Source organism: Protopterus annectens, chromosome 6.part1 (assembly GCF_019279795.1).
Source record: "Protopterus annectens isolate FY-2018-M chromosome 6.part1, PAN1.0, whole genome shotgun sequence".
NCBI lineage: Eukaryota > Metazoa > Chordata > Ceratodontiformes > Protopteridae > Protopterus > Protopterus annectens.
The window spans coordinates 1,385,124-1,412,291 of record NC_056738.1 but is presented as its reverse complement, the minus strand read 5'-3'; the positions used below and the strand labels follow the sequence as shown (position 1 = coordinate 1,412,291).

At 42.0% G+C, this 27,168-nt stretch overlaps 1 protein-coding gene across 2 annotated transcripts in view; it reads left to right on the top strand.

Moving 5' to 3' along the window:
- The window catches only part of RBM45 (RNA binding motif protein 45), a 687,506-nt gene that overhangs the window by 301,196 nt on the left and 359,142 nt on the right, over positions 1–27,168 (top strand). For both annotated transcript variants that reach the window (XM_044075431.1, XM_044075430.1), the window contains exon 6: positions 20,504–20,633. In XM_044075431.1, coding sequence (XP_043931366.1) covers positions 20,504–20,633 — 130 coding nt within the window. The remainder of the gene's footprint in view (positions 1–20,503; positions 20,634–27,168) is intronic.

The window sequence follows — 27,168 nt, the reverse complement described above, 5'->3', positions numbered from 1 at the left end:
TTGTGTACCTACCATAAATGTAGATGTTCGAGTGTATTCACTGTTGCAGTCCAGGTTACCCACCCACCATCCCCCTTTCTTTGCTGGGACTTATCTGTACTTCTCTATTCTATACAACCTATGTAGTATATTTGCTTGTAGATGAAGGTATTGTTTGTTTGAGTGCATGCTTTTTATAAGCAATGTTTTTTAGCCTACCCTTTTGGGGGCACCTGACATCTGGGGCAAGAAAAACTGAAGAAAATGAGCAATGTTTTTTAGCCTACCCTTTTGGGGGCACCTGACATCTGGGGCAAGAAAAACTGAAGAAAATGGTGTCGGCTGCATCTTATATACTCCTGGCGCACTGACGTCAGGGAATAGGTGACAGCAACCGACGCCGGACCAGGACTTTGGAATTCAGGCCGACTGCGGGTAGCCTGCCTGCAGGATAACCCAAGTGTAATGACTGCAACAGTGAATACACTGTAACATCAACATTTATGGTAGGTACACAACTGTACTTTCTATCATATTAATAAGAACACTAAACAAGCTAGTAAGTTATTTAAGCAACAAAACAGAGCATAACTATGTACAGGTCTGTATGCAGTAACCTAGATGCAATTGTGCAGATTATCATTATCAAGTCATATGTAGCCAAGGTGAGGTACAAAGGAATCGATGAGAGAAATGAACTGTATTCACTATCTGGGGATATTCCATGGATCAGAGATAGTCATTTATACAAATGGTCCAAGCACTGTATATGGATAAAGTGTGGTGTTGTGGGTACTGGTTTCCTGCTACATTCCATTCTTATAGAAAAATGTGCCCCAGTGCTTGTAATCCAGAAGAGTAAACCATCTTCACGTGTGAAGAGGGTGACTTCCAAGCTGTCTACACCACTGACAGTTAAGTACAAGTTTACATTTAATTAGTGCGTGTCATATACCTCTTATAGCATGAATTCATCTTGCCAAAGAGCAATAGTTAAAAGAACTTAACTCGGGAATTAGAGTTGTCACCTTTCCTGTGAGTAACAGGGTATGTCGCAGAGAGTGAAGTTGAACACACCTCTTTCCTGCATATTTAATGTTTTGCTAGCTCCTGTATGCTGGACATTTTATGAATTTTGACCCTTGTGTCATTTTTTTCAGTTTGGAATGTTGCTACAAATAGGATTTCTGACCAGCTGCATCCAAATAGAAGTCTTTTGGAAGAGGGTCTCCAAGAAAATGAACATTTAGTTACCTGAAGTTTTCACACACAGCCTTATATTACATATATAATACAACTTATATAATACAACTTATATTACCTTCACTACATCATAAATTACCTTTTTGTTGACATAACACAGGTTGTCATTAAAAGACATTTCAAGAAGATGTGGAACAGCTTGTCTGCAGCACAGTTGGTACATTTCCAACACTCTGGAGATACATTTGGGAAGAAGTGTTTCAGTCTTGTTGGGGACAGAAAGTAACACTGCAGACATTCCCATCGAGTAGAGTGAAAGGGAACCCAGCTCAGGCTGTGTATTGTTAGCACCTTTATATCTAAAGGCAGTGTTTGCATTGTTTTAGTTGTCGACATGAAAGGCCATTTAGCAGCTTATGCCCTTAAATTTGTGTTGCCTGCAAGTGTCATTGTATTTTGCTGATTCCAGATCTGAGGTTTTGGGCATGGGCTTCATCACTTTAGTATACTTACTTGATGTCCTTAAATCTCAAATCACTGAGATGTTTATGTATATCACGATTATGCATAAAAAGCAAGAAAACTTAGCTGTTTTTGTTATTCGGGAATCTAAATCCAAGTCTATTTGTATATCTTTATTCTTGGGAGGTATCTATTATAAATATGTTTTACATTGGGAGCTGGAAAAATCACTGTTTGAATTTAAGAGTCCCATACTTGGGGAGTAGGAGTAATTCACATTATCTTCTTAATTTTCAGCCCTGCTTCTTATTAAGAACTTTGAATAAAAGTATTACAGATTTCTAGATTAAATGTCTAAGTACTATGAAATATAATTAAATTGCAGAACCACTTCATTTTCACTGTTTTTTTTTTATTTATGTTGAATGAGTTAAGTCAGTATGAAAGCAAGCCTGTAGTTAGTTTTCTTTTGCCATAGTTACTTACTTACCACATCAGTCTACTTTGATTGTAATTACACTAAAGGACTAGACTTGATGCTTCCTAGATAAATGGATAATTTCTGTTGTAATTTCAAGGAGACTGTAGAGTTAAATCTCAAACATCGTTATAGAAGGGGGATAGTCACTGTAATTGTAAGTCCTAAATTGTTGGTTATATCCCCTTTACCTGGTTCATCTCCTGACCTAAAATTGTAAAACTACTGCCTTCCTTCCCTGTGGGTATCACTACAGGTCTCATGCTGGATATTTGCATGGCTTCCATATATACCCCACATTGGTGCATATTGTCTTCAGCTGTCAGCAGTTTAAGGTGACACGCATATACCAGTTATCTATAGAGAAGAATGAACTGTGCAGTTTTGCTTATGCTCGCTTTACAGTGGTTATCTTGTTTTTGTTTTACAGGAAGGATTAGTCCGTGATTTCTTCTCATCCTATGATGGAAAAATTATAAATGCTAATGCTGTAGACTGATTGCCCTTAAGGACATACACACATTATTGCGTTTTCTGTTTAGGTTCAGATTACATCTGCTGCTGTAAATAACGCAGCAAAGTTCAAGCAGGCCACCAGACTCCGAAGGCAAAAAGCTTTGCTTCCTTTCAGACTAAGGTAAGGTCTTTAGACAAAATGTATGTTCGGTGAGTAAAACAATAATTTTCACAAGAAGGCAGAGTTTAACAGGAAAAATGTAATCGCCCCTGAATTCTCAGACTAACATTCCAGTGGCTTCAACATCTGAGTCTGACACTTCTGTTCTGTTGACACCTGATGTCAGAGAATAGAAAATGGTTTTATTGGTGCCTCAGTTTAAACCAGTGGGCACCCTCATCAGTACTGCTGAAGAACCAGAAAAATTTCCCCATATAGTTTTAAAATTTAAGGAGCCTGAATCACCACTTTCCTCAAGGAAGAGGAAGCCTGAAGATTTTGGCGTCCAAAGCTCACTCTTCTAAGTATTGAGACATTTCTTCATTTGTTTCTCTGTGGTGATGAATTTAGATTATAATAGGTTAGTGTACTAGATGCCTTTGGTCTGTTCTGAAAAAGCTTTAACACCATAAATGACTTATGAGGACCAGCATCGGTCTGACTTCAGGCGCACATGTTTAACGTGTGTCAGTACCCCTGAAGATCTTTTAGAAATCGAAAGAGATGCATCCTTCTCTTACATCCAGTGAAAGTGAGTGCGGTTTTAAAATTCAACACCTCTCCCTCATTTCGGATCACAGTGAATAATTTTTTCAGTATTCAGGCCCTCCCCTTTAAGATACTAAGTTTAAAATAGAATTATAGAAAGTTTCTACAAGCCTGTTTCAGAGATTTCTCCCTCTTAAGAGCAGGAGTTCTCTGCTACTTACAGTCCTAGAATCCAGTGAGGAGAGTTCCTCCTTTTTTAGAATGTTTCACAGTTTAATGTAGTAAAGATTATAAGTCCTGATTCCCAACCCCAAGACTCTAGAACAGCAGATTTTCTTTGTGCGTAATAAAGAAATCATTTAACTTTATTTTAACATAAAGTCTGATCCCCACTGTTAACGTTCTTACCGCTTCTGATGCTTTCAGTTCGTCTTCCACACCTTTTCTTTTTACCCACTTTGCTCCTTCTGCCTACCAGCCCCTTCCCAGCCAATCGGCTCATTTTTGCCCCTATCACCATTAGAGAGTATTATCTGGAAAGGGGCCCCCAGGCAGCTATTGGGGTGGCTTGGGACTTTTTTTTAGTATGCCCTAACCCATGCTGTCCCATGGGGTGGGGAGTACAGTTGGTGTCAGTTCTGAACAGCCCCTTCATTTTGCCAGAGGCAGACATCAACAGTACTGACTGTATCTCATCAGTTTATTTATACAGACACAAGGAAATATGTAGCTGAGTTTGTCTTCTATCTGTATTTTTCCTTTTAAGTAAGAAGGGCAAGAAGCTGTACATGTTGTAACTGAGATTGGTCGGTACTTTAATTGCTTGTTTAATTGCATGTTGGAAGTATGCTGCATTGTTACCCTATTAAAATAACCTTGAGCAAACAGGTCAGTAGGTCTTTTTTATAAAATGAGTTTGTGGAATGTATGTAAATCCTATTTAAGCAGTTATTTATCTCCTGCCAGTTAGGCTTGTATTTATTCCATTTAGTCTCTTTAGCGTAAGTTACACTTCTAAGTGCACCTGTGTTAGTACTTGTTTGGATTGTTCAGTAGTATGGTCTGTCTGAAGGTGTACAGGTTCAGGTATTTTCAGTGTTAGTTATTTTCAACTGATGTATTTTCCTGTGTTTCAGGGATAGGTTTCATGTTTAGGATTTCATTTTAAGGAGTAATATGGATATAGGTAGAAAATTACATTGAAAAACCTAATTCACGAAAAAAATTAAACTTAAAAAGAAAAAAAACGTATGCACCCCCTACTCCCCTTGTGTGCTTGCATGTACCTGCTCTGAGATTGCACTACAGTGGGGGGAGGGTAAGCTTCTGTTCTCCCAAAATATTGGCAACTTGAATAAAAGTCAGTTCACTGTTCTGAAGTTTGAGCACGAGTTTTTGATGTTTTGGGCATTCAGTCTAAAAAAACTCCCAAATAAAGATATGTAGATACATGTGCATGTGCGCACACACACTTTTAATTATTCCTGTAAATGGAATTATTATATTTTCTAAGATTAATTTATTCAAATCTTGTATTATAGTGGAGTCCTATACCTTGTACGGATGGTGTTGGTATTTAATCATATCTCAGCATCTTTAAAGATATACTGGAAGTAATGCAAGAAAGCTTTACGTACCTTGTTACTGTAATAATATTGGTAAACCAAACCAGGAGTTTGGAATAATATTGATAAAAGTGTTTTGTAATATATCATTATTAATAATAGGACATCTATAGTATATGATCTTCACTATTTCTGGTCTCATGATTTTATGGTGCTGTTATGCTTTATTTGCAAAGCAGCTGCCATTACTTCAATTGTCTTTGTGTGTATACCATTAGAACCTCCTTAAAGGAGTACTGCTTGGTGTCTATCCAAATGTATGAGTTACTCTTTTGATTGCTGCTAAAGAAGATACTGCATTGCTGCTAAAGAAGATACTGCATTTATGTACAAGTTTATATCTTTGAGAAAGTAACTTCCACTGTTACTTATAAGCTGTAATGTGTGTGGCTGTGTCCCCACTCATAACCACACAAGATGATACTGTGATGTATGGCTTGATACTTTAGTGGTTGCATGATTATTGCTGAAAGAGAACATTGTGTATTTGATTTGTAGAAGTTGTTCAAAAATAGCTTGAGCAACTGCAGAGTTAACTGCTGTAGTAAACCTTCCTAACTGAGCTGTAACTTACATTTGCTATGTTAGAGGAATGTGTAAGCACAATGGTTCATTTTGCTGACTTCTGATTTTGCCAGCCTGCATTCCTAGGCTGACTGCTTGAGCTTTCTACTGTACAGTAAATGCAGGTTGACTTGTTTTAAATGAGGGGCAGCATTTTTTTGTTTAATGTCCATATTTATTTTACTCTCATTGGTTTACATTGACATATTTTTACCCTACTGAAGTCAGTTTGAGTTTTACTTCAGTCATCCTAATGTTAGCAATTCACTAACTTATTAAAAGGGTTACTGTCCATTAGTATCTGAAATATAACCGTGACCACGTTTATTTCTATACAGTAAAATGATATGTCCTTCTTATATCACTGTTGCATTATTCTTCACCTTGTGGATCTCCTGCCAAGGATAGTGCAACATCAGACCAGTATACCAAAATATTTACATCTTGTATACAAAGTACACCACATTTATGCACCCCGCAGAGGACATAAGGCATAAAGGGGACATACAGACACCCTTATCCAAAACCTCTGTGTTGCCAGTCCAACTCCTTTATTGCTTGTGGGTCTGAACGCCCTTTGCTGTGTTGATACCTAGCCATCAGATAAGTGCCCCGTTTTTTTTTTTTTCTTTCTTAATATTGGTCTTGTTTTCTTTTGGTTACCTGGAGTTCTTTCTTACTATTGGTCTTGTTTTCTTTTGGTTACCTGGAGTTCATGTCACCCAAGAAGGGAAAATACATTGTGGGAGGCAGATTCCCCATAAGGATAGTCAGTGTCTTTTTTGTTTGGGTACATCCCATGACCATCCCTCCTGTAGTATTTGTAAGGCGTTTTTGCCCAAGACTCTTAGAAGAAGCCAGTTGTCTTCCCTGGCCATCTATCTTGAGAACCAGTGGCTTAAACAGCCCAAGTAGCTTGGCGGAATCAATTAACCCCAAGGTACTACTGTTAAGCAAGAAGAAGGCTGAGAAATCTCAGCCGGATTCCTTGGCTGTCCAGCCTCCACCAGACATCTTGCTAGAAGCGGGTGATAGCTGTGTAAGCCGTCTAGTGTTCACTTCAAATTTCTCTGCTGTGATCCCGTCTGAGGCTGGCATGGATCCATCCTTTCACACATCCTCTGAATCTTTGCAGGCATTTGTTCCAGAAGTTGAGGGAGACCGTGATTGGTTATCTTGGAGGTCTGTAGAGGGATTCTGCAGATTCTGGTCAGAGAAGTTGTTCCAGGTATTCTCATCTCTTTAGGGTTGCAACCTCCAGTGTTTGTTAGGGCTGATCTCCCTACCAAGAAAAAACAGAAGACTGAAGTTCTTCGTACATCCTAAGGACCAATCAAGGGAGTGGCATGAGTTTACTCGGGCCTGTTTAATGCCTTAATGCAGTGGTCTCTAACCTTTTTTGCAGCACAGACCAGTTACAAGTAAGGAAATTTTCCAGGGACCAGCCATTGCACATGCTCATAATCAACAGGCAGTAATGCCCAACAGGGTGTGTGCTAATGTACAATTAGCCACCAAAAACACCCAAGAATTCCAGTTAATGTATAATTAGCACCCACCCAGGGGTGTTATGAGGCCCGACGCCACAGACCATTATTTTCTTCATAAAATTAAAATTAGCACAAATCCTTTTATTTAAGCAAGTTTGTAATTTTGTAAGAGCAGTAATTAAAATCTGTTCCTATTTTTGAGCCTTTGTTCCCTCTTTATTTTAGGGTTTATTCAGATTTCTTAAGTTGAAAGGCCCAGAGGTATGTAAACCTCTTTACTGTCACTGTCACTCACTCTGACAGACACCTCTGTCTCAGAAAATCCTAATCAAGTAAAATATCTTCCTATTTTGAGCCTTTGTCCCACATTTATTTTAGGTTTATCCAGATATCTTGAGCTGATAGTCAACAGAGCATACCTTTCAACTGTCCAGATTTTTGTCTCATATGATGTCCTCCTATTCTCATGTTGCAGTATTTTTTACTTTAGGGAGTTGCTACTTGCAGCACCAGACATATAGCCAGTATACCAAAGTCTTGAATGCAGGGGTACGTGAGACGTTGCATGTCAGAGCCATAAACTGACGTCGGCTGTATCTGTGACGTCTGCACGTATCCAAATCAGAACTTTTTTGCCACAGTGCATCTCAGACATCTGATCACCAGCTCCAGTTATCTGGCATTTGTTCGATTTTGGCCATCCATTCTCAATGATCGTTTCAGGCTGTCAACATTCAGATAAGTACCCTTGTTAGTTTTTTGCTCATTTCTTATCTGTTTCAGACTCATGTCATCGAGAAAGGGAAAGTGCACTTGTGGAAGACAAATTCCACATAAGAATACACACGTTAAGTGTTTATTCTGCTTAGGGGCAGCTCACGACCAACTGTTCTGAGGTTTGCCAATCCTTTGTCCCCAAAACCCTGAGAAGCCGTTTGTCAGCTCTAAATCTCTATTTAAAGAATCAGAGACTTCATTGCTTGGCATCTGGGCTGGAAGGCAGAGTGGGAGCCACCGACGAACCACCAAGGAAGAAGGCTATAAAAGTTAGGCCTGACATCCTAACTGTGCCTCAGGAGTCCGGTGAGGTCCTCGAGGCAGGTGTTAGCCCAGGATCTCACCGGACTTCGGATATTGCCCTGTTACAGGAAACTGAAATGGAAGCCAGTGCAGCGAGTATTCAGAGTATGTCCACTGAGGCTTTACAACCATCAGCTCCTGATGGTGAGAGGGAAACGCGACTCGTGGTGTCTGAAGGGCCTTTTACCACCTTACCATCCATTCCTACGTCAGCATCCAGGCCTGCTTCTGTACCTGCTCCTTCCACTCCTTTAAAAAGGAAACAAAAGGAAAACAACAAGGTCCTACTCCAGATTGGGAGACATTTCCTCAGTCCAGACATTTTCTCAGACTTTATTCTAGGTCTTTCAAGTACTCCAGACCCAGATTCCCCAATTAAGCCAACCATTTGCTTCACAGGTAGACTCAGATGAATCCCTGACATACTGCTCCCAGATTGACTCCCTTAAGGATCTTGCTACCCCTGAGGAAGAAGAGACCCTCACTCCTGACTCCCCTGGAGAAGATTTCTCCTTTGAGGACACTATTTCCCTACTTAGACAGCATTTTACGTTGGAGGCCTCAGATGTCTATGAGACTAATAAAAGGTGTTTTGAATTCCTGCAGATGGAGCAGCCCTCACCATCTGCAGTTCCTACTCCCAGCTTTCAGGATGCCTTCTCAGCTGCTTCCCAAAACCCAGAGTCACAGCCTCCTGTTAACAAAAGACCAGACAGATTGTACAAAGTCTGCAAATGAGCAGTACCTTTTTATGCATCTGCCTGCAGATCCTGCTGTTATTGCAAATGATCTTCTAGACAACTACCTTCTTCCCTTTTTCCCCACTGATAAGTAAATTAATGGACAGGTTGGGAAGAAGGTATATACTTCTTCCACCTTGACCATTAGACCAATTTAATTGTCAAACTCGTATGGACAAGTTTGCCCTGGATTCCCTGACCAAGGCCTCTACTCTACTGTCTGACATACCTGGCTCACCAGCCAAGGCTCAACTGGGCACCCTTCTGAACACAGTATACCAGGTTACTAGACACTCAATCAAGTGCAGCTATGATGCTGTTGAAGCCTCTTCCAAATTGTCTGCATCTGATTCACTGTTAAGGAGATCCTTATGGTTCAGACCCCAACCTTTGCCCTTGGATGTCCAAGCAAAATTGTTAGATGCTCTTTTAGGTAATTCAGCACTCTTTGGAACTGCCTCTGCAGAGTTACTTAAGTCACTGCAAGAAAAAGGCAAAGACTTGGCAGAATCTAAAACTACCCCCAAAAATCCAGCTTTAAGAGGCAGTCCTCCCATTCCTCTGCCTCTCATCCCAAGGGAAGAAGGCAACATAGGAAACCATCTGCTCCTAGATCTTCATTCACCTCTACACACACATCCTTTCGGAGGCAGCCAGACCCGGATAGAGCTCCTCCACTGTGAATCCCTTCCCTTACCCACCTCCACCCCCTCTCCCTATGCCTACCCATATCCCTACCCTCCTGGCCGAAAATTACTACAGACAGGTGGGTACTCTCCACCATCAAGAGAGGATATTTTAGGGCTTGGTGGGAATCTCCACCCTTCCAGGCTGTTGCACAACTTCCCTCCAGTCAGCTTTCATTATTCCCCTCCATCCTGACATAACTTCTCTCTCAGGGCAGTATAGAAGTAGTACCCGAAGACCAAATAACCAAGGGGTTCTACTCCAGGATGTTTTTGGTTCCAAGAAAGGATGGTCCTTGGAGACGCATCTTCAACCTATCCTTCCTCAACCTCTTCCTTAAGGTACCGACCTTCAAAATGCTCACATTACAGCATCTTCTTCCTCCACAAGCCTTTATGGCCTCCCTGGATCTGAAGGATGCATACCTTCACATCCCTATTCACCCCACTTCCAGGAAGTTTCTTCGTTTCTCTGTGGGTTCCTCACATTTTCAGTTCTCTGCCTTACCTTTTGGGCTTTCCACAGCCCTAAGAGTATTCACCAAATGTCTAGCCCCAGTCATTGCACACTGCACACTGCAGACTACAGGGCATACATATCTACCCCTACTTAGACGATTTATTGATCTTTCACCAGAATCCTCTCACCCTGTCTCAACTCCTGACTTAACTCCTGAACTGAGTTTGCAGGATTCTACATAATCTACAGCTTACTGTCAATCATTTAAAGTCCCAAATGACCCCATCACAAGACCTTGATGTTTTTCGTGTTTCACTGCAGTCATCACCTGTGGGTTATCCTTGCTATGGTAGCCCTCGGCCAGCCCGAATACCATAGTAAGTGTTTTTCTGCATCGGCTGCTATCGCTTGTAGTCTGGCGTCAGGTCATCAGTGCTATAAAGCAAGGCAGCAGATGCCATAACATCTGTCTTTTTTGCTGTGGAGCCCATAGCAGAATCCGTTCACAAGTGTGCCGGTTGGTCACTACCAGAGTTTGAATTACAGCTAAAAATGTCTAAAGCCAAGTACCCCATTGGGGATCCTTTTTTCTTGCACTAACCGATGTATGTAAAAGTTAACAATTGTCTCGCCTGTGGAAAGCAGATCCCACACCGAGACTTCCATTCATACTGCGTCACTTGTTTTAGTCTCAGACCATAACGTCCCCCATTGCTGGTTCTGCGTCCTCTTTAACGCGAGAACCATTAGCCGTAGAGTTCTTAATGTAGACAGGTATTTTCAACTTCAGTCTTTGCATCTCGAAATGGCATCTGTCAGCCAGCAATCCATGGACATTCTGAAAAAAACGCAGAGATAAAGATAGAGACAGACCACACGAGGCTAAGCCTTCCGACGACTCTACTGCTAAGCAGGTCATTAGTTCTCTGGAAATCAGTGAGGCGCTATTGCAGCCCCTGGTGCCTGATTCTATATGCAAGCCTCTACCCAGACCCTTTCAGAGTCCGGTATGCCACAGAAATCTTCTTCGTCTTCCGAGCCTTTGGCTGTCTCTGCCTCGGTTGGGTCTGGAGCAACGACGCAGGCACAGGCTTCCAAGGAGACCTCTCGAATCTAGACAAAAAACGACGTCTTCTCATCCAACTACCGTTTCTGTCAGACCGATGGATACTCTTAGGCCAAGAAGCCAAGCCACTCCTAGAAAGTCTGCCTCTAGCCACCATCTTGCTCCTGCTCCACCACCCCAAGCACATTTGCTTAAAATGGCAGAGGATCTCATCTCCCTTATCAGGGGTAATCAAGCCACAACTTCTAAAAGGAAAATACACCCTTCTGCTGAAATTATCACAGAGCAGGATTCTGAGTAATCTGATTATTCAGATTTTGAAGAGGAACAACAACCTCTTACTGCTTATGAGGATTCAGATGCAGAGGAATCCATTCCTTCTGCCTCCCCACCAGAAGACCTCTCCTGGGGAAACCTTTCACATTCTCAGAGAAAATTTCCAATGGAATTCTCAGGATTTCCCCCAGTCTAAGAAAAGACTGAGAGTTTCTGGACCTGCCCCAGCACAGACCCCTGGCCATCCCCCCTATTTTAGAAGTGGTAGATGATGTTTTCCATTAATCCAGCTTAGCCCCTGACGCCCTCCCACATGCTCCCAGTAAACCTAACAGGTATTACAGAGTATCGGATTCTCACAAATACCTGTACAGAAATCCTGCTGCCGACCCAGAGGGTATTACACAGGGAGCTAAGACTAGTTCTGCCAAGAATCCTATTTCTTCTGATAAGGATTCCAGAGCTGTGGACAGATTGGGTAAAAAAGTATACACCTCTGCAGCCTTAGCTATCAGAGCACTAAGATGTCAGTTCCATATGTTAAAAATATCAACAATACACTTTGGGGCTATTAAAACAAAATATTTCTATGTTTCCTGACTGTGCCAGTTTGAAAGAGTTAGGAGATTTACTGCACTCTACATGTCAAGTGGCCAAACACTCATTGCGCTGTGGATATGATGCCGTAGAAGCCTCAAGCAGGGCAGCAGTGTCAGGATGTTTAGGAGACCTGCATGGTTGAAGGAACAACCTCTTTCTGATCATATCAAGTCTAAATTAATTGAAGCACCCCTGGATAAGGACCGCTTATTTGGAGTAAAAGGAGAAGAGAGCGAGCAGAGAACTGAAAATGTGAAGAACCCACAGAGAAACGAAGACATTTCCTGTAAGTGGGGTGAATAGGGATGTGATGGTATGCATCCTTCAGATCCAGGGAGGTCATGAAGGTTTGCGGAGGATGATGATGATGTAATATGAACACACACTCACTCATTCACTCTCTCTCACTCACTTTACTCACTTTCTCTCTCTCTCACTCTCACTCACTCATTCTCTCTCTCTTTCTCACTCACTCATTCTCTCTCTCTTTCTCACTCACTCATTCTCTCTCTCTTTCTCACTCACTCATTCTCTCTCTTTCTCACTCACTCCTTCACTCTCTCTCTCATTCACTCTCACTCACTCTCACTCATTTACTCTCTCATTCACTCTCATTCACTCTCACTCTCTCACTGACTCATTCACTCTCTCTCTCACTCACTTTCTCTCTCTCTCTCACTTTTTCTCACACTCTCACTCGTTCACTCTCTCTCAGTCTTTCACTCTTACTCTTTCACTCTTACTCTTTCACTCCTACTCTTTCACTCCTACTCTTTCACTCTCACTCTTTCACTCTCACTCTTTCACGCTCGCTCGCACTCGCTCGCTCTCACTCGCTCACTCTCACTCGCTCACTCTCACTCGCTCACTCTCACTCGCTCTCTCTCACTCGCTCTCTCAATCTCTCTCTCTCTCTCTCACTCTCTCTGACTCTCACTCACTCTATCTCACTCTCTCTCACTCTCTCTCATTCTCTCTCTCTCTCTCTCTCACTCTCTCTCTCTCATTCACTCTCTCTCACTCATTCACTCTCTCTCACTCATTCACTCGCTCTCACACACGATCTCTTCTGTTTTCATGCATGTATTCTCTCACAAACGCAGACAAACATACACATAATGCACACTTTTTTTGGTTAATTTATTTTTATTTTACGCTCGCTAAACAGCAAAAGCAGTGCTTAGCAAGTGTAAAATAACAGTTCAGTTGATCTCACTGTTCACTGTCGTACACACATACACAGTCTTTTCTGCTTTCACCCAGATCCATTCTGCTTTCCTGCACGCATTCACTCACACACGCAAACAGAAACACACACACACACACACACACACACACACACACACACACACACACACACACACACACACACACACACACTTTTCTGAACAGTAGGAAGCCCAACATAAAAAGTTTCTTTCTCTGGGGCCCAGTGCCAAAAGATTCATGGGCCAATACTGGCCTGCTGGTTGAGGCGCTTTAGTGGTCCTGAAGCCTCCCCAAGGGGTTTCTGTGCGTACTCTACCTTGAACTTCATCTCCTCCTAAATGGCCTAGGGAACCTAATTCCTCTGATGAGGATTCAGAGTCTGAGGGGTCTTTGTCTTTCTCTTCTAAGATGCCTTCTCCTTTGGCTTATGGCTCTGATGAAGAGGAATCCATTATCCCCTGAGTGTTCTTTGGATGGTTGGCCTTTTGGGAACATAGTAGCCAGAATGATGGAATACTTTGTGGTATTCTTCTCAGGTGTCTGATATTCAGAAGAGGTATTATGAGTTGCTTTAGGTGGATATGCCTAAACCTTCTACAGTACCTCCTGTGTTGGTTGCTTTGTTAGACACCTTTATAGCTGCCTCTAAAATGCCTGATTCTTAGCCCGCTGCTCCTAAGAAACCCGACATATATTCTGTAAGGTTCCTGAGGATTGTCTGTTCCTGTTAGTTGCCCTTCTGCTGATCCTGCTGTGGTGTCAAGTGTCCTCTGACGAGCCTTTTAAGCGTTTCCCTCTATTAGGCTCCTGCCTTTGGATAAGGGCAGTAGGGCCAAGAAGAGGATTAGAAAGAAGGTCTGTACTGCTGTCATCCTGGCCTTTAGGGCCATTAATTACCAGACCCACATTTTATTTTTTATTTTATTTATTTATCATTTGTTGACCGGAAAAGTCTGACTAGGTTCCACAGAGCCTGTTTTCAGCGGAGGCCCGGGGAGAAATGCTCCAGATGCATGTCTTGGAATGTGGGAGGAAACCGGAGTACCCGGAGGAAACCCACGCGAACACAGGGAGAACATGCAAACTCCACACAGAAGGCACCCCAGCCGAGAATCGAACCGATGAACCTCTTGCTGTGAGGCGACAACGTTAACCGCTGCACCACTGCGCCGCCCAAATGACCCAATATTCTCTGACCTTGATTGCCCAGGCTTGTCAGGTTATTTCTGATCTTCCATGATGCTGAAGGAAAGTCCTCTGCTCTCTCTGTTTTGGGTTCTGCCTCTAAGGTGGCTCACCACTTAATCAAGTACAGCTGTGATGCTGCTGATGCCTCTTCCAGAGCTGTTGCCTTTGGGTCTCTCATGAGGTGTTATTTTTGGTTTCGTTTGTCATTACCTGAACACATTAAGGCCAAGTTGCTGGATGCTGCTTTGCATAATAATCTGTTTGGGACTACTGTTGCTGATATATTTACATCTGTTAAAAAAAGGTAAAGCTTTGCTTGAGCTTAAGCATAGTTTTGTCTCTCCCATCCTTACGTTCCAGAGGAACTATCCTGTTAGGTCAATATTTGTTCGTAGGCAGCCTCATCAGGCCATTAAAGGCAGTAAGGGTGGTAGGTGAGCGCCTCCTGCCAAATCTTCTCAAGTTGCTGTGACTGATAAGCCTCCTTTATCTGACAAGCCTACAAACCTACCTTTCCTTTGAGATTTTGCCCCCACCCCCACCCCCACCCTTGGCCAGGTTCCCTTGTCTCTCCAACTGTCCCTCTGTCTTCCAAACTGGCAACTTATCACCTCAGATTCTTGGGTTCTATCCATCATCTGTCAAGGTAACTTTATGGTTTGGAAGTCTCTCCCTGCTTTTTTCAGAGATTCCTCAACTTCTTTGAGAGCAGCTTCCTCATTTCTCAGAGGTTCTTGGGACCCTGGCGGACCACAGCTGTATTCAGCCGGTTCCCCCTTCCCAAGTAGGAAAGAGATTCTATTCCAGAATGTTCCTGGTTCCTCAAAAGGAGGGCACTATGAGACCTATTCTGGTTCTCTCCTTACTCAACACTTTTCAAAAGGTTCCTTCCTTTTGGATGTTTTCTCTTCAAACCTTGTTTCCTCGGTTGCTGCCCCAGGTCTCCTTGGATCTGAAAGATGCTTACCTTCATATTCCTATTAACCATCCTTTCGTGAAGTTTTTGCATTTCTCTGTTTCTTCCTCTCATTTTCAGTTCTCTGCTTTGCCCTTTGGCCTCTCTACTGCCCCAAGGGTATTAACACAATCCCCAGCTTCTGTGATTGCCTTTCACAGGCTCAGAGGCATTTCTCTCATTTGCTTGTTCCAGGCTGTAGAGTTCATATCTATCCTTCAAAATCTGGGGTTCACTGTCAACTTCAGAGTTTTTCCTGACTCTCTCTCTCAGGATCATCTGTTTCTGGGTTGCAGGATTCACAGTGCCATCTCTTCCACCTCCAAAGGTTTTATCCTTGACAGTTTTCTTTCATTCTGTTGTAATGCCTGCCATTCCAGCCAGGGAGTTTCTCTGGACCCTAGGATTCATGTCCTATTCTATTCCAGTGCTCCCTCTTGCAAGGCTGCATATGCAGAAGTTCCATTGGCTGTAGCACAGCTACCCTCTGGATTTTCAGAGTGCCACTCCTTCCTTGTATAAAGTGGAAATTTGAGGGATGGATTCAACAACTTACCCTCAACCTAGGGCTGTCCTTTCAGCCTCTGGTTCCTTCCCAAGAACTATTTACGAGCACTTGTGGTGTGGGGGGTTTCTTGTGGTCACCTAAAAGTTCAAGTTCTCTGCCCCCCCCCCCCCCCCCCCCAATTAGAAGTCAGATCATATCAATATTAAAGAGATGAGAGCTCTGATTCTGGATCTTCAGGCTTTTTACCCCATACTGTCTCCAGGTCCCCTGAAGGTTTACACAGACAGCACTACAATGATGTGGGATGTCAGCAAGCAGGGGAGCACAAAGTCTTGCCTTCTTTGCAGACTGACTCTTCAGGTTTGGGGACTGGCATCAGTTATCAGCTAGCACTTCAGGCATTTTATATCCCTTCAGATCACAATAACACTCTGAGCAGGTCCAAAACACACAGGCTTATGGACAAATGCTTAATAGAGGTGTGTTTTTGGAACATAGTCCATCAATGAGGCATTCCTTGGTTGATCTTTTTGCCTCCCCTCTGAACAGGCACCTCCCTCTTCTGTTCCAGAGTACCATGCCATCTGACATGGAAGATGAATGCCATTTCCTTTCTTTGGAAGGTGATGTTTCTGTGTGGTTTCCCTCCTCTTTCTCTAGTTTCAAGAGTCCTGCAGAAGATTCATATGGACTCCCCAAAAAAATTTTGCTAGTGACCCCCTTTTGTCTGAGACAGCACTGCTTTCCTCTCGTAATGCACCTGGCCAGGGGCAGTCAATCATCACAGGCTGCCTCACCGGTTGGACCTCCTCAGACAGGACGAGGGGTTACTCTTCCGTCCTCACTTGTCCAATCTTTAACTGACACTGTGGGTGAGAGAGTTTTGATCCCTTTTAGGCACCTCTTTTTTTCTGAGGGCATGCTCAGGGTTTTACAGGAGGCAAAAAAAAAAAAAAAAAGTGACCAGAAAGTCTTGTATGTCCACATGGAAAAAAAAAATGTGCCTGGTGCCATGCTTGTAGCAAAGCCTCTTTTTCTGTGGGGTCCCTCTGATTTTCTCCTGTTCATGTGAGTTGCTTCAGTCTGATTTGGCCTATTTTTCAGTGAAGGACAGTTTGTCAGCTATTTCTGCCCGTCTGCCCTTGACTCCTCCTTTGGCTTCTTGTTTTTGAGGTCATACAATTTCTTAAAGGTGTTCTACATCTTAGGCTCCCAAGGGAGCCTATTCTTTCTCCTTGGGAACCTTAATTTTGTTTTGAAAAAATTGACTTGGGCTCTTTTTGAGCCTGCAGTTTCAGCTTCTGTCCAACACTGTACCCTGAATACTGTCTTGTTGCTTGCTCTTACTTCTGCTCGGAGGGTTTCTGATCTTCAGGCCCTTATTGTCATTCCTCCTTTTTGTTCCTTCGCAAAGCTAGGGTGTCCCATCATATTAATTCTTTTATGCCCGAGGGTGTTAATGAGTTGTCCTTAGATGGGGTATTGCATCTCCCTTCCTTTTTTCCTTCTCCACAGTCTGCTAGTGAGAAGATCCTGTTTACCTTGGATTTGCCCAGACAGCTCAGTATTATTTGAATAAATCTAAGACCATTCGTAAGCCTGACCAGCTTTTTGTTTGTTTTCATCCCAGGACTTTGGGTTTAACCGTTTCAAACTAAACAATCTCCTCCTGTATATCTAAGGCCATTGTCTTTTGTTATTCTTTTTATAACTAGTTTCTTTCTACTTCAGTTAGAGATTATTCCACTAGGGTTGTTGCTGCTTCTCATTCTTTCTTCAGGGGTTTAGACACCATTTCCATCATTCAAGCTGCTACTTTGTCCTCAGGGCATACCTTTACTAAGCATTATAAATTGGATATGGTTTCTAGGGTCAGAGCAGGTTTTGCTAGAGCCATTCTGCATTGGTTTTTGAGGGCTCTTCCTAGCCGTCTACCACCCAGTCCTCCTGTTAAGCTTTTGCACTCTCCTTAAAGTGAAGAGTACTGGAACAGTGGTATAGAAGGACATATTATATAAAGTCATACCATAACAATAAATGTTCTTCTCTTCAAAGTTGCAGTATTCATTCCCCCCTCCATCCCCCCCTTTTTCTTTTGGCTTTTGATTTGGTTACCCTCCTAGCTCAGGGTTCCCCTTTTTTGTTGTGCATTTTTTTTCCTTTGGCTATGTGTAATCTCCCTTTGTCCTGTGGAGCCTGTTCTGTGCTGGGCAGTTGTTATGGGTAACTGCATCCTTGCGTCACCTTTATGTCCTTTGTCCTGGGTGGGGAGCATATGTGTGACATACAGTGTATACAAGATCTAAAGGCTTTGGTATACTGGCCGGACGTTGGGCCATCCTTGGCAGGAGTTCCCTAAGGTGAAGAATACTGCAACAGTGAAAAGGACATCTACTTTTATGGTAAGATTTTAGACACCTGTATTTTCATGGGGACTTTTAAAAACTGGACATTTGTGAGTAGACTGTGGTCACTTATATTGCACAGTTAGTGGTCTGCATAAAAAATTTAGATGGAGCATCAGTTCTGTAAGAGTAACGCATATCATTTGGGTTAGCACACCTTACCCTAATTGACTTGCCACCCTGAAACTGTCAAACTAGTGGCTCCTTGCCTCTCTCTATAGGTCCAATAAAGGCTTGTGACAGCATGCACCAGTGTAGGTATTTGCATGGCTTCCTCTTGTATACAGAGTTACTAGTGAGCCATCTGTTTAGCTCTGAGTGTTTCAAGTGATGTGCATCTTCTACTTGCCTAAAAATGTTTTACTACACAGTAACATACATTCATTTCAGTTGCTAATTTTGACTTTATATCAACTGTACTTATAAAGGGTTTGCCAGAGTTTGTGATAAGTTATGACTGTGATGGGCAAATGTCTCCTAAAGATTTTTACTTCTAGTGGTCATTCTGCTTGATGCCTTAACGCAATATTATGGAGTGTGAACACTGGAAAGCATTTAAACAAACTACTGCTAATTGTAAAACCATTCAAACACATCTGTTGTCTGCCTTTCGGAATGACACTATTCCATCTTCTTCTAAACATGCTTTCATTACTCCTGTGCCTAAAGCACTATACTTTGCCAGGTTGAGAAGATGTTTCCCCATAGTCAAGATGTTTGGAAAAAAAATTAGAACACATTAACAGATGTAACATGTTTTTCACACTGTTGCTGTGGTTTCAAAAAGAAGTTTACTCCCCTTACCGGTCTTGTACGGTCATTAATTCCATGCTGACATGGAAAATGGGCTTCAAACTTACTGAGACCATTTTTGTAGCCTAACATGGAAAATGGGCTTCCAACTGAGGCCATTTTCATAGCCATGGGGCATGTTTTTTTTTTTTTTTTTTTTTTTTTTGTTTCTCTGTGTGGGAGATTTTCAGTCCATATATTTCTAGTTAATCACTGTATATTAATCAGATCAGACAATAGTAGTAGAAGTAGCAAACTTAAACTCTTCTTAAGTCAAAACAAAGAAAAATAATAATAGAAAATATATATAATTGTACAGCATTACTAAGTATTCAAAAGTAATCCAAGCAAAGCAGGCAGTCTATTTCCAGTCGATAATCCTTTATTAAGTACACAGACAAGTGATCCAGTAAAACAAAAATAGAATAATAATTTCCTCACAAGCTTTCTAAATATATATATATATATATATATATATATATATATATATATATATATATATACTTTTTATCAGGCATGGGAGTGGTTTATTGTGCTGTAAAACAGTGTTAGTGGTACACATGTTAAATTCACATCCCTTCCCCCATCAGTGTGACATTCGCTGGTCCTGCCCTACTTAGTAGCTGCCATAATAATATATAACCCTTATATTATTAAGAAGATTATTAAGTCTGTGATTTTATCCAAGACAATATACTACATGGCTGGAAATATATCAACCTTAGTTCATTTGGCAATCAAAAAAAAAAATATATATATATATATATATATATATATATATATATATATATATATAGATATATATAGATATATATAGATATATATAGATATATATATATATATATATATATATATATATATATAGATAGATATAGATATATATATATATAGATATATATATATAAATATATACATATACATTTGCATGTAAAAATCAATTTCTATTTTCATAACCTATTGTTAACAAAGATCCTTCTCTTCAGGTCTGTGTACAAGAACCAATATTCAAATTGAAAAAGAACTGGCTGGTTGGAATAGAAAAGGGGAGATCTTTTTACCCCAGTGAGGAGGGAGTTTATTTTGGCTCTCACTTTTCTGTGTGCAAATGGAAGTTTAGTGACTGGTCAAGTCATAGTCCTAGATATTTGAAGGAGGAGATTGTCTATGGAATGGATGTGTATGTCAAGGATAGATTTAGGTACTTGGTGAATTTTCAGTGAAGTTCCAAAAAGCATCATCCATTTTTGTAATCATCTGTACTGCATTGCCTGATGGTTATTATCAGCACTCACTCATAAAATATAATAGATAGCTATATAATTTTGGAATCCTATTCATAAGCAGGTTAATTATGAAAAGCTTCAGATGTTTCATTGTACATATGGCAGGTATGAATGCTGTCTGAAGCTTAATTACGAATGCAGTCTCTGGTACAATAACCAGCGTATTGATATACCGAGAAAGAAGTGCAGATTTAGGTCCAGAAATGATAACTTGTATTGCATATTTGTGCTTGATTTAAGGTTTGAATTAATATGAGTAGTGCTTATTTATTTCTCTCTCTTTTTGTAGGTCTTGGGTTAGTGCGTTACAGTAATGTAGCATCAGCAGTTTACGCAAGGGAAAAGCTTAGTGGGTTTGAATATCCTCCTGGAAATCGATTAATAGTCCGGTACTTGGAAGATGTGAGTGACAGATCTGAGTAAGTTAACGTATTGTGCATAATAATTTATAGAATGTATGCATTGTGAAGTATAAATTGCAACAGTGTCTGTGCTTTAAAGTATTGGTGTACATGAACAAAACTAATTACTACAGCAACTTAGTATGAGAACTGCATGTTATCCATGGTGTAAGGAATCTGACTGAATATCTAGTGCAGTACATATGGGGTTGTGCAACTGAAGCTTGCATTTCTGAAGATTATCTGAATACTGTTTGTTTCTGCAGCAGTGTTTTTATTGCATACTCATGATGTCCTTGTATGTCACTGTTGCAGTATTCCTCACCTTGGGGATCTCATACAAAGGATAGTCCTTCGTCTGGTCAGTATACCAAAGCCTTCAGCTGTTATAGGCACTGTATATCACATGTAAGCTCCCCATGCATGACGTAGGGCATAAAGGTGATGTGCAGACACAAGCAATCAGAACTTCTTTGCTACCAGTCTGAACGCCATTATCAAACATTGGTCTGAATGCTCGTCTGCTGTTCTGGTTACCAGGCTGTTTTTCAGATAAGTGCCCAACTGGGGTTTCTTCTCTTTTTTTTCTTATTGTTATTGTGTTCATGTCAAACAGAAATGGAAAATGTCAGTATAAGAGGCAAATTCACCATAAAGACTATCACAATCAGTGTCTCTTTTGTTTGGGTACTAGGCGTTTGTACACAAGACCATAAATAGTTGCCTCTCGTCTTTGCCCATATGCCTGCAGAACCAATGTATTAAGTTGTTGGCTAAGGGTGCTGTGGCAGAATCCTCCCATCCTGAGTGCCAACTATCTGCCAAGAAAAAGGCCCAAAAGGTCAGGCCTGATCCAGCTGCTGTCCAGCGTCCCCCAGATGTCTCTCTAGAGGTCAGTGAAAGTCTTGAAGTTCGTCCAGTGCTTGCTTCAGATTTCCTCTGCCACAGCACCATCTGAGGCTGGCATGGATCCGGTTTCTCACAGGTCCTTGGAGGTTTTCAAACATTTGTATCTGATGTTGAGGGGAGCCGTGTATGATCATGTCTGAGGGACTGGGGGAGTGGGGGTTCTCAGATTTTCATGAAGAAGGAGATTCCTACAACTGTTGAGCTTCTTTGGGAGTCTGACCTTCCATGGATGTTTTTGTATGGTTATCCCACAGAAAAAGAAACACAAGGCAAACCATTTTCCCCCTGTTGTGAGGGATTTGTAATGTGAATGACAGGATTTCAATTGGAGTTTATTTAATGCTTTGATGGCCTTCAAGCCCTCAAGGGATCTTTGTTCCTGCTCCCACTGATCTTCTAATCCAGTCAAGAGGCCTAGGAAATTTAGATTCCTTGCTTCTCGTTCCCAAATCCCTTCCCCCTTGGATGGTGGTTCAGAGGTGAAAAATTCCTTAAGCCTGGATTCCCCTTTGGAAGAGCACTCTGGTGGGGATACCATTGCCCGCATGATGGACTCTTTTTAAGTGGGATTGTTCCCAGGTATCTGATATTCAAGAAAGGTACTATGAGCTCCTACAGATGGAGTCTCCCAAGCCATCTGCTGTTTTTACTGTTCTGGCTGCCCTTTTAGATACCTTTTCTGCAGCTTCTGTATCTCCTGACAAGCCAGATAAGTTCTACAAGGTGCCCGAGGAGTGCAGGTTTCTTTATATGTAAATGCCCTTTTGTAGTGTCTGTCTCTTCTGACAAGCCATCTGTTTGTTAACCTCCACCAAGCTGCTGCATTCTGGTAAAGACAGTAGGGCAGTCAAAAAGTTGTGCAAGAAAGTTTACATTGCTACCCACCTAGTCCTTCAGGGTCATTAACTACAATGTTCATATGACCAGGTATGTTTTGGCTCTTCTTTCTTGGTATTCTAAGGTGTTTTCTGACCTTCCTAACTCTGAGGGAAAGGCTTTGGTCCTTTCCATGCTGGGCTTCATTTCACAAGTTACTCGCCATGCAGTCAAATGCAGCTATGATGCAGCTGCTGCCTTTGGTTCAGTCATGAGGCGTTATTCTTGGCTTCGTCTTCAGGCTTTGCCTGATGGCATCGAGCCAAACCTTTGGATACTTCTGTGGATAACAAAAGTATTTTTGGTTCTGCAGCTACCGCTGACTTTTTAAGTCCCCCCAGGACAAGGACAAAGCTTTTTACAGGAGCTGAAACTTATTTTTGTTTATCCTATTCCTAAGTTTTAGAGGAACTATCCTTCCAAATCTGCCTTTGTTCACAGGCAATCTTGTCATCTTCCTACAGGTAAGAAGGTTTCTAGACGTGTTCCTCCTGCTAAGTCTACTCAGACTCCCGTTTCCTAGAAGTAATCTTTTCTGGACAAGCCTGGTTCTGTTTGACAGTTTACTTCCCCCTCCCTTCGCCCAGGTTCCTTTGTTTCTCTACCTTTTCTTGTCTCTCCAAAATTGGCTACGAGTCACCTTGGAGTCTTGGGTTCTGTCCATTATCCATCAGGGACACTTCATGGTTTGGAAGCCCTTTCCTCCCATTTCAGGCATTCCTCAACCTCCTTGGGAACAGCTCTCTCTTTTCCTAGAGGTCCTTCACTCTCTTTTGGATCAGGGCACCAGTCAGACCATACCTTCCATCAGGTAGGGAAGGGATTTTATTCCAGTAAGAAATGAGGGTACATGGAGACAATTTTTGGATCTTTCCCTGCTAAACACTTTGCTCACGATTCCTTCCTTTTGGATGTTATCCCTTCAGACATTTGTTTCCTTTTCTAATTCCATAGGGCTTTCTGGTGTCTGTGGATCTCAAGGATGCATACCTTCACATCCCCATCCATCCTGTTTTCTGGAAATTTTGCATTTCTCTCTTCTTTGCATTTTCAGTTCTCTGCTTTGCCCTTTGGCCTGTCTACTGTCCCAGAGTTAGTCACCAAATGCCTCGCTCCTGTCTTTGCCTTTTGCAGGATTCAAAGTATTCAGATTTTTTCCTGTCTAGATGATCTGTTTATTCAAGCTCTTCTTAGCATCATTCTTCTTCCAGATCTCAGGTTTACTACTTGCCTATTGTACAGTCTGGGGTTCAACATAAACCTCCAGAAATCAGTTCTGATCCCTTCCCATAATCGTATTCTCCTCAGCTGCAGGCTTCAGACTGTTCTCATGTTAGCATCACTGCCTACCCTTAAAGCTGTGTCTCTGAAACATTTTCTAGTCTTTTCTTCCTCTGGCATCTGTCATCACCAGAAAATTTCTCAAGAGTCTTGAGGTTCATGGCGTCCACTATTCCCATTCTCCATCTCGTGAAGTTATCTATGAGAAAACTTCAGTGGTACCTCAGATCTGTATGGCTTCAGCATTCCACCCCAGGAGTTCCCTATATCTTTTCTTCCCAGTCTCAGACTCGAGCTTCACTTGTGGATTCATCAACTTTTTCAACCTGGCACTTTACTCCATTTCTCACTCAGGAGGTCTTTACAAGGGGGTGGGGTGCATCGTGTGGCCCCTTAAAGGTTCAGGTTCTCTGACCTCATCAGAGGTCAGGCCATATCAGCATGGAGATGAGGGCTCTGCTTGTGGCTCTGCAAGCTTTTCATTCCCCCTTTCATCCCTGGCCCCTCAAAGTTTTCACGGACAGTACCACAGTGATGTGGTATATCAACAAGTGGGGGGGGGTACAAGGTCTTATCTTCTGTGAAGACTAGCTCTTCAGGTCCAAGATCTAGCTGTCCAGTATCAAGCGACTCTTAAGGTGGTTTACATTCCCTCAGAGCGCAATCTAGTGGCAGACCTTTTGAGCACATTCAGCACATAAGCTCATGAATGAATGCTTCACAGAGATGTGTTTCTGGACATTATCCATTGGTGAGGTATTCTTCAGGTAGATCTTTTTGCCTCCATTCTGAACTGATGGCTTCTTCTGTTCTGTTCCATAGTCCCAAGTCCTCTGGCTTGGAATAGTGGACACCCTGTCTTTTCCTTGGAAGGGGATGTTTCTGTATGCCTCCACCCCCCTTCCTCTGTTACCACAAGTTCTGCACAAGATCAGGCTGAACTATCTCAAAATCTTTCTAGTGACTCCTTTTTTTGACAAGACAGCATTGGTTCCATCTTCTTTCTCACTTGGCCAAGAGCAGTCACCACAAATTACCTCACCAAGTGGATCTCTTATCCATCCTCACTTGTCCACTCTTCACATGACACTGTAGGTGATAAGGTTTTGATCCTTTTTAAGCACCGCTTTACTGAGAATGTACTTGAGTCCTGCAGGATGCCAGGAAATCCAGTACCAGAAAATCATATATATTCAGTTGGAAAAGACTTACTGACTCGTGCCTCTCTTGCCATCAGGATTCCTCTATTTGTAGAGGTTCCCGGGTTGGCATATTCTTAAGTTAAAGCTCACCTGTTAGCAATTTCTGCTTGTCTGCCTTTGACTCCTCTTCTCTTTTGGCCTCTAGGTTTGAGGGCAAGCTATTCCTTAAAGGCAAGGCGTCCTTCATGTCAGGCCTCCCAGGAAGCCTATTCCTCCTTCATGGGACCTCAGTTTTCTACTTGAAAATTTTGATCCAGGCTCCTTTTTGAGCCTACTTTTTTCACATTTCTTACAATATTACATTTGGAAGACTTTCTTCTTTTGGCTCTTACTTTGCCAAGATAGTGTCTGAGCACCAAGCCCTCTTGGCTTTTTTTTTTTTACAAAGACAGGGAGCCTATTCATACTAATCCTTTTTTCATGCCCAAAGTTATCAATGAGTTGTACCTTAGTCTGTTCATCTACCTTCTTTATTTCTTTCTCTGCAGTCTGCCAGCAGGAATGTTTTTCACACTTTGGATTTGCATAAACAACTCTGATATTATTTAGACAAAACTAAGGTTATTCACAAATATGAGCAGCTTTTTGTTTCTTTTCATCCCAGCTCTTTGGATTTTCTGGTTTCTAAGCAAACCATCTCCTTCTGGATTTCTGAGACTGTTTCCGTCTGTTATTCTTTTCATGGCGAATCTCTCTTTGTCTGTAAAATACACATTTTGCTAGGGCATTTGCGTCCTCCGATGCTTTTCTTAAGGGTCTGGATACCAATTCTGTCCTTGAGGCTGCTACTTGGTCCTCTCTTCATAGTTTCACAAACATTACAATTTGGATTATTTCCAGGGCCAGAAATGTTTTTGCCAGGACCATTCTGCATTGGTTTATGAAGGGTTCCTGTGTACACTCCTCCTCCCAGGCTTCCTGTTGAGCTCTTGTACTCTCCATAAGGTGAAGAATATTGCAATCATGATATGGAAGGACATAGTACAGTTATGTAAAATCTTAATGTTGCAGTATTCTCTCGCTCCCTTCTTCCCCCTCTGGTCTGCTTCTTGCCCTATGTTGTTTCCCTCCTGGCCAAGGGGCCCTTTCTCTTGGATGTCTATGTTCTTCCTTGTTCCTGAGGGTATTCTAATCCTTCTTGGGCTTTTTCATTTCGGAGTGCTTGCGTCCGTATGTCAAGTTTATAGATTCATAGATGTTCATTAGGCTAATGGCCACAAGTTCTGGTACCGTTGATAAGTGTAAGCATGAGGCGTGGGAGAGGGCCTTTGGAGATAAACCATTTACAGGTTGCCCATGCCCATTAGAGACATAGGTGCCAAGCCAGGGATGAATTACCTGGTCCCTATCCAGTTGTCCAAGTTACACTTGAATTGGGTTAAGGAAAAACTCTCATTCACATGGATGGGGGGAGCCTGTTCCAGCGACTGGGTAGTCTCTGGGATACATACCTCTCTCTCCAGCAGGTCCAGTTTGTATCAGAGGCAAGGTTTAAGTCTTTACAATGGGTAATTCTGGAGGTGTTTGTTTTGCTGATATGCAGGAGATCCATCAGAGTGGGGTCTGACAATGCCCTGTATGCCAGGCTTAGATCTCCCCTCAAAAGCCTGTAGGAGACAGAATACAGGGATAGGGCTTTGAGGCAGTCTGCACAGGACATTTTACTTATGCCTGTATTCTTTTACTGAGGAACTTGTGTGGACATTCCATTTGTTGGATATGCCTGATTAGGTACATACCAAAGATGGGTATTGTACTCAATGATAGGTCAGATGAATGCCGAATACAGTGAAACAATGACTTCCTTAGATCCAGATGTCATACCTTTGTTTATAAGCTGCAAAACGTAGAATTATTTTTTCACTGTTGTAGACATGTGTTTGTCAAAGGCTAGATTATTGTTTGCACGTGTTCCCAAGTCCTTGACTATTGGGTAATCTCTAAGGGGTGTGTTGCCATTATGATAGGAACCAGGGTTGGGTGACTTCCCAAAGGATACTGTTGTGCATTTCTTGGCATTTAGTTTTAGTCCATGGCTCTGACACCAGTTGTTTCTGTGTCAGCCTTTCCTGGAGAACATTTGTGTTAGTGTGTAATTCAAGGGCAGCTCCTACTTTGCAGTCATCTGCAAGTTTAGTCAGCCAGAGACCATTGACTTTGGCCTTGGCTTCAGAGAAGTGTATGTAAAAAGGGGTGGTCCAAAGACTGTTCTCTGAGGGACTCCACTTGTGACTGGGCTCTTTGTAGAGGTAGTCTCTCCAGTTTTAACTTCCTGAGTCCTGTTT